This window comes from Pterocles gutturalis, unplaced genomic scaffold, assembly GCF_000699245.1.
Source record: "Pterocles gutturalis isolate BGI_N339 unplaced genomic scaffold, ASM69924v1 scaffold19548, whole genome shotgun sequence".
NCBI classification, from domain to species: domain Eukaryota; kingdom Metazoa; phylum Chordata; class Aves; order Pterocliformes; family Pteroclidae; genus Pterocles; species Pterocles gutturalis.
The window spans coordinates 40263-47943 of record NW_010118512.1 but is presented as its reverse complement, the minus strand read 5'-3'; the positions used below and the strand labels follow the sequence as shown (position 1 = coordinate 47943).

Below are 7681 nucleotides of genomic sequence, written 5' to 3'. Positions count from 1 at the left end.
ACTGCAGCGGCTTGTGGTATTTCCTTCCACCCACCCCCACTGAGGCAATGATTAACAAGGCCGTGGGTAAAGAAGCATCCCGTGGGTGTCTGAGGGCTTGAGCCGCTTGAAGAGAAGCGGGGGAGGGAGGAGGGAGGCCGGGGAGAGGAAGAAGGAAGCAGCGCTGCTCCCGCTCCCTGTGAGGAGAAGCGGGCGGGGGACGAGCGCACGGCCTGCCACCTCACCGCCGCCGTGTTTTGGTTTTTTGTTCTTTTTTTTAAATTTTTTTTTCTCTCCTCCTCCCGTCGGTTTCCTCCCTGGAGGCCTCCCGATGAGTTAAAATGGTGCTGAGGCTGGAGGGGAGCTGGTCGCTGCTGGTGGGGAAGAGGTTCCTCAGCCTCTCGGAGGAAGAGGACAGGTCGTGGGACATCAGTCGCATCTTGGAATGGCCCTGGAAGTGTGGCAGGATCCGAGCGGTTTCACACACGGATATATCCAAACAAGACCTGAAGGTAACCGGAAACTTTCAAAGAGACCTTCTAAAACGAGAACGCTTACCCTGTGACCTGGAAGCTTCATGTGCGTGCATGTATGTGGGGTGTGTGTCTATACACACAGTGGTTTTGGGCAAGAGCTGTCTTCTTGGTCAACTTGCCTGCTTAACATCCTTGAAAACATTTGGGTTCTGGCTAAAGCCCCCAATGTGCTTGTACTAATGCTGGAAATTACCTCAAACTGTAAATGTGCTTTCTTCCACCAGAGTTTTGAGAAATTCAGGTTTTTATTTCACCTGCTGTGCCTAGGTTTTACTTCTACATGTTTCTTAAATGTGTTTTAAGACCTTGTCGGTTGTGAACGATTTTTCTTTTCCCCAGAGATGAAACCAAAACACTCCTATGTTGGTGGGATTGGTGACTTTTCTTTCGTTCTCTTTGTAGTAGCTGGTAATGAACAAGTACTTCTGCTGTCTTGAAAGACGTACCAAATTCATGTATGGTGTTGGACGTTTCTTGGACTCTTCTTGCGTGATAGCCACTTCTTAATGATTACCTACAGCATTTTTGAACACACAGTCGATTATTGCAAGCTTAGTGTAATTTGTTAACTATATATTTTGAGTGGAAGTCAAACAACTTCCACAGGTTTACTGGGAAGCTCTTAAGGGAATATTTTGCAACTGTAGCCAGTAAAGCTATCCAACCACGTCTGAGCAATTACTGTAGCATACAAAGTACTCGCTAAGGACAAAACTCCATTATAGTAACAGCGTTTTGTTACATGGCCCTCTTATTTGTTTCTACGAGGGACTTTGGTGGCAAGCTGTTCTATGACAACAAGAACGGTACCATCTTTCAATTGAAACTGTTTCCTTGCTTTTTTTTTTTTTTAACGTGAAGAACTTTGTGACCTCTCACTAACTGAAGAAGCACCTGCTACTTGTCAAACAAGAAGAAATCCTATGTGTTTCTAACTCTTTCAAGGAAGTGCAAACTTTGGGATTTGTTATGAAGAGTCCCGAGTTGTTGGAGGCTGAGCTTCTTGTTGTGGTTCTGCAGCAGGGGTGGAGTTTTCTCCATCTTTGGCCAGTGGGGCTGTGCCAATGCCATACTTGGAGTGAGGAGGAGGATGTTACTGTGCAGAAAGCTCTGCTTAAGGACCTTCTCTGGGACTTAAAAGGAGAAGGAGTAGGTGCTGTTGGGGACTTTACTGTGAGCCTTGTAACTGGTTACGGTTCTGCCAGAAGCAATTGATTTAATGCGTTCTCCAGTGAAAGTGTTAAAGAAGTTGCAAAGTAGACAGTCCAGGCGTAGAGAGCTTTTGTACCAAAGCACGTGGCATCTCCTTTTCTCTTCCACAGCTTTGTGGAAGAGTAATGCATAGTTAGACCCAAAATAGTAATGGATTGGGGGGAATAAAAGTGTCAAAAGGAGTTGAAATATTTAATCTTTCAAATTTTACTTTTTGTATAGTGTCAGGAACAAGCTACAGGGTAGAAGAAGTGTCAGCTACTTTTGAAAGTATTTTCTCAACTGTATTTTCCTGTTTGTGCAGTCTTGATACTATAGACAAACAAGCCGTTCTGGTTCTGGTACTTGTGTTATTTGCTTATCTCATTATTTCCGTGAACTTAAATGACTAAATTAATTTCTGCACCCATTAGTTTTACAGCTCCTGTCTATGGTAATGCTGTTTTGCTTGCATGCTTTTACTTGCCTTTCCCCCTTAGAGGGAAGCTAAGCACGAGGGAATGTTTCTAAGATTCACTCAACTGAGGTTTCTCTGCTGTTAGGGTAAATTAGTTAAATGTATTTAGACTGGATCATTGTATTTTATGGGAAGAGGGAGTGATTTTTTTTTTCTTAGAGTAGCGTTCTCTGCCAAGACATTCCAATTCCTGTATTCAAGCAAAGTTATATTTGTGGTCTTTTCCAGTCCTTTGCTGATCTCCCTGTGTTGTGTATAAAAGAAGGGTAATGCTATCCCAAATAAATTGGTCAAACCACCATGTTTTTGCCATGAAGTGTCAACTACTTTCCTCTCCTCTTGAAAAGTTTGTATAGATGCTTCAGAGATTCATAAAGATAAATACCAGTTAAAAGCAGGCAGCAAATTACTTTCTTCACACTGTATAATTTGATCACCTTTACTAGTGTACCGTTATTTGCACTTTAAATAAATTACCTAAAGTTATTCTTTGAGACTCTTATTCTTAATTTTTTTTATGGAAAAACAGCTTGTTATTCAAGTACTCCAGTTTAGAGTTTGTGGAAAATGCATATGCCACTGCTTTAAAGTTTTGGGGATTTTTTGTGGTGTTTTTCCCTGATTGCAAACACTAGTGGCAAAGTTAACACATTTAACTCCCCTTGAGCAGCAGAGAACTTTGAATTGTAGAGTTAAATAGGAATATTCATGTTTTATGCAACAACAATGATGACAAACCAGTTGACATTGTCACCTAAAATACTAGGTAAGCCTGGGGTGCTTTAGTGATTGCTTGATTGTATGACAAAGGCAAGAATCATGTTTGTGTTATAAGCACTTGTAATGACTTTTTTCTTTTTGAAGGAAATTGGTGTGTGTTTGTCTTTTTTCAAGTTGTATGTGTCTGAATTTTATGGTTAGTCACTCCTTTGCTTTGTTTCCTTTTTGGAGATTTGTGTGGAATTTGATGATGAGCCATGGGAAAAAAGAAGATGGATAGAAATCTACAACCATAAAATGAAAGCATTCCTAGTGGAGCAAAAGCTGGTACTGGCTGAAAGAAAATCTCAAGCCAATTCTATGTCTGCTGTCCAGTGGCCTGCAATGGCAAGTATACGCTTGGTCTAACTCACTTTGGTTCTGCAGTTCCGTCTTCTAAGGACAGTGTTACAAGTGTGAATTTCTCAAGTACAGCTTTGCTTGTGTACTCTTACGTGTGGTCTGAAGGGAGACTAGAACTTTGGACAACTAGAGCTAGGCAGGGCTTGTAAGCATTTGAAGTTGGTATGATGTGCTTGGAGATACAGGAATGTATTTTTATGACTTTGCTTCCCTCTCAAACTGTTCTGTACAATGTCAATTCCTTCTCCCTCTAGTCTCATGTTTATTCTTTCACAAAATTATAGTTGAGAATATAGAGAGAAAGGGTAAATAATAGGTTTCTAAGTATAGCTTGCATTTTTAATCTTAAATTCTTGGTTTACTCTGCCTTGAGTACTGTTAATTCTTCAGTGATTCTTGATCTGAGACAAAAATAATTGGAATGACTCGTATGTGATGGCTGCCTGCCACAGATAACTTGTCAGATCTGGATCTTGTGCATATAAAAACCTGTGCTACACTGTACAAGCCAGAGAAGTAAGCTTTCTGTAACTGCATGCATGGCTGGTTAGGCAAATTAGCCAGGAGAGGTGAACAGGGAATATTTCTTAATATATTCAGCCAATATAGTTTTACTTGGCTACTTTGGATATTGCTGCTCATAAAAGTAGTTGTGAAATAAATGAAGATGTAAACTTGCTGAACATTAATTATGCTGAAGTTGTAGTCTATGTTTGATACTCTTGACTTCTCTGGGTATAAAGTATGCGGTGTAATTTCTATTGCCACATTTTAGCTGAGGTTTTTCTTAAGCAGAGCTAATGTAAGCAGATATTTATTGGGAGCAGGGCCAAATAGGATGAGAGGAAGTGGAAAGCTGAATTTTATTTCCTGACCTGTGCATTAATATCAGCATTTCTACTAGTATAAAAATCTTCTGAAAACCTGCTTATTTAAACTTAGCTGTTGGCCCTTTCCAAGTATCTGAACAGTTATTACTAGATACTTGCCTTTGTTACCCATCCAGTTTCCTTCGTGATGTGTTTGAAGTGTCAGTTCATGCAGTGTATATGTTTCAAAGCTCATTCAGCAGGGGAACTATGTAGGATAAAATTAAGTTGAGGCTTGCTTTGACAAAGACGACTCTTTCCTCCCCTTCCACACAAGGCAGGAAAGAAGGGGTCAAAAAAAGGGTTGTGTGCTTTAGTTTATTTAAATCTTGATCACAAATTATTGGTTCAAGTATATGGGAGAGTATGTTTCTGACAAATGGAACAGCTTTGCAGAACTCTTGAAATGCCCAGTAATTCCCGGAGGGACTCTTATGGTGATCCTGCCCCTTTGACAACACTGTCCTAACTGGAGTGAGAACCCCAAAGGGGAAGAAAGTCTTTGCTTGTTTGAACAGTCCTTCAGAAACTCAAACACATACTTTCTCAGAATGATTTTCCTTTTTTCTTTTAAATGAGATACCAATGTGTCTTTCACATAGGGAGGAGTTATTCTTGCCTTTTCTGATATTCCAGGCTCCTGATGCCTACCTACTGCAGGACTAGACGCTTAACCTTGGACATATTAGGAAGAGTTCAGAACCTTTTAAAGGAAATTTTTGTTTCTTGTCTGTTCTTACAGTCTTTGGTATACCTGAACACAACTTCATGACTGTACTGCAGTGGTATAGCAACTATGAAGCTGTCCAAGTCATCCTACACACCTAAACTAAGGCTTCAGTGTATTATCAATGTTACATGAGCTTTGAGAACTTTAATGGAAGCCATGCAGCAAGCCTTCATTGATTTGCTGGTTATTCTCCCAGTCTACCCTAAGGAGGGTTTTTCATTAACATATCCCCAATTAGAACCCTTAATATTAGTAAATTCTTCATGCTGACAGGAATGATTAATGATTGACAGCCACCTGAACTGAATTCCTAATTCATTCTAATAAATGGCATTACTTTAAAGTGTAGTTCAGTAACTCCTTTATTAGGTACGTATTGGAAGTTTTATTAGAAACTTACTTTATTTCAAGAATTGCATGTAGTTGTGGTATCTTCATGGAGAAATAGATGTAAAACTAAATTTTTTAAATGCAATGAGGAATGATGATACCTTCTTACTTTGTTTCTAAGCAAATGTTTATCACTTTTTCAGACTTACAAATCCTTAGTGGACAAAGCTGGTATGGGATCAATGGTTTCAGTGCGCTATCTTGGTGAAGAGAAATGCGTTTTTCTTTCTAAAGACCTTTTGACACCCATTCAGGTAACCTTGCATGGCATTATAAAGATGGAAGATAAATCTTTTATCTTGGTATTTAAGATATGTCAAGTTAATATATTCTAAATGCAGACTTTAGATGGGTAGAAACTTGGAGTAGGTGTTTATTGCTGTAACTCGTAAATATCAGTTCTGTGTGTGATGTATCTGTTGATTAGAAACTTTCTGAAGCTATTCCAGGACATGGTCACTTAAGAGAGCTGGATGAGGGGAGTGGGCTTGGACAGTTATTCATCTCAGGTGACAGCAGTTGCATTGTGTTGATGGTGGGGATGATCTGAAATATTTTCCCTTTGTCCTTGTGAACATGACTACCTTTACTATGAAAGGAGTTCCAGGGATGTCTGGATTAAATCTTGCTATGTAACAGAAACACACCACTTCTAAACAAATGTGGCATTGGGCAGGATGTAAATGAGGTGGTTGAATTGTAGTCCCTTTATTGAGCACCAAGAGGAAAGTTCTTTAGGGAAAATTATGTAGAGATGGGTTGAAACAATTTCCCTGTAGGACTGACTGGTCAGGCAGTTTGAGGAGTAGTACTTGCTACTGATAGAGGATTCAACCTTTTTGGAAAACTACTCTCAAGACCTATGAACAGGCTGAAAGAAACTTCTCATAGGTGTCCAATGTTGAAACTGCTAGTAGTGCCATCATTAAAGTTCTACTTTGACAAAAGTCAGCAAATAGACAACTCATTTTGAGAAGTTAACACAATCACTTAAAGCTAAATTTGAGTTGTAGGTTATCTTGCCTGTGTTGGCTCAACAACAGAGTAAAGATTTCTTTATGTCGAAGCCTTATCTCCCTACTGCAGTGAAGATTGCTTTTCTGGCATCTGGAATAACAGTTTCTTGACTGCTGGCTCTTGAGCCTTCTGCTTCTTACAAATAACAGAACAGTGCTTGGGGGGAAAAAAATCCTTTCTAATGGCACTCTGAGCCATTGTTAAAAACTTGCTTTAAACTTTCTGTTTCAGAATAAATTCTAAATATTATTAAGCAGTTTGCTTTAGATAAAAATAGAGAGGAAAAACCCTAAAATATAAATACAGGATATTGAGTAATTATGAATTATTTAGATGTAGCTGACTTTCTTTTCATTCTTATGAACATTTTATAATGGTTTCTTGAGATGAACTGGATCCTGGCATTATTAACATAAATAAAAACATAAAACCTAAAATATTGCATTTACATCTGCTCAGGACTGCTTATAAACTGGTGCTTCTGAGAACTTAAAATCCTAAATTTAAAAATGGCTGGTTCAGTTAAACTTAGTGCTCATTAGCAATGTGGTAAAACAAAGCCAGATGGTTTTCAGAACAATATTAAAGTGGAGCTGGAGAGCTCAGTTCAGTTGGGCTTGCTGATGGTTGTTTCAGGTTAGTGGTAAAGGAATGATGTCTGCCTCAGTAAATACTATATCCTGGGAGCTGAAGGAACACAGTAATGAGAAACTTGTTGGATTGTATAAATTGACACTATCTTGTTTCTAAATATTGTGTCTTTTTATTTATCAAATGCATTATACTTAATACCAACTTTTTTTCCCCCCCCCCACATAGGATATGGAGAGTTCCAGGCTTCCCCTGAAGGAGGATCAAAATGTTAATGAAGAAATTCAGGCTTTGGTTAAGAAACACATAGATGAAACACGTTTGGTACAAGGTGCGAGCATACTCTGTAGTGGGAACTGCTGGCAATAAATACTCAAGTCAAAAGGGAAATCTTTGCAGTGATAGTGTACATTACAGTAATCTGTTTTAGGGATAAAAGCTTTTTAAAATACTAATTCCACTTTGTTTCGCAGCAGTGAATGCAAAATGTGAAGGATTATAGAGATCTAAGTTTCAAGTATTTCCTTTGCAGGTAGATGGCCTGGCACTTACCTTTAGCAATTATTGCTGAAAGTATTGGGAGTTGCTTATTGTTACAAGTAGCTTGTTGGTTTTTTTTTAGTCTGCTGCTTGTTTATAAAAACTTCCAAAGTTTTATATAGACTACTTTCTTAGTCAAGTTAAAATTGTTATTTTTGCATTTGCCAGCTTCAAATTCTTAATTACTGGGTTCATACAAGCATATTTGTAGCCATATGCTTGCATATGCAAGAAATGT

The 7681-nt window shown here is 38.8% G+C and overlaps 1 protein-coding gene across 1 annotated transcript in view; it reads left to right on the top strand.

Moving 5' to 3' along the window:
- Positions 1 to 298: 298 nt before the first annotated feature.
- KDM3A (lysine (K)-specific demethylase 3A) overlaps positions 299 to 7681 on the top strand; it is a 31261-nt gene continuing 23878 nt past the window's right edge. The window contains exons 1-4 of the mRNA XM_010076239.1: positions 299 to 491; positions 3136 to 3291; positions 5439 to 5549; positions 7132 to 7234. Coding sequence (XP_010074541.1) covers positions 321 to 491; positions 3136 to 3291; positions 5439 to 5549; positions 7132 to 7234 — 541 coding nt within the window. The 5' untranslated portion in view covers positions 299 to 320. The remainder of the gene's footprint in view (positions 492 to 3135; positions 3292 to 5438; positions 5550 to 7131; positions 7235 to 7681) is intronic.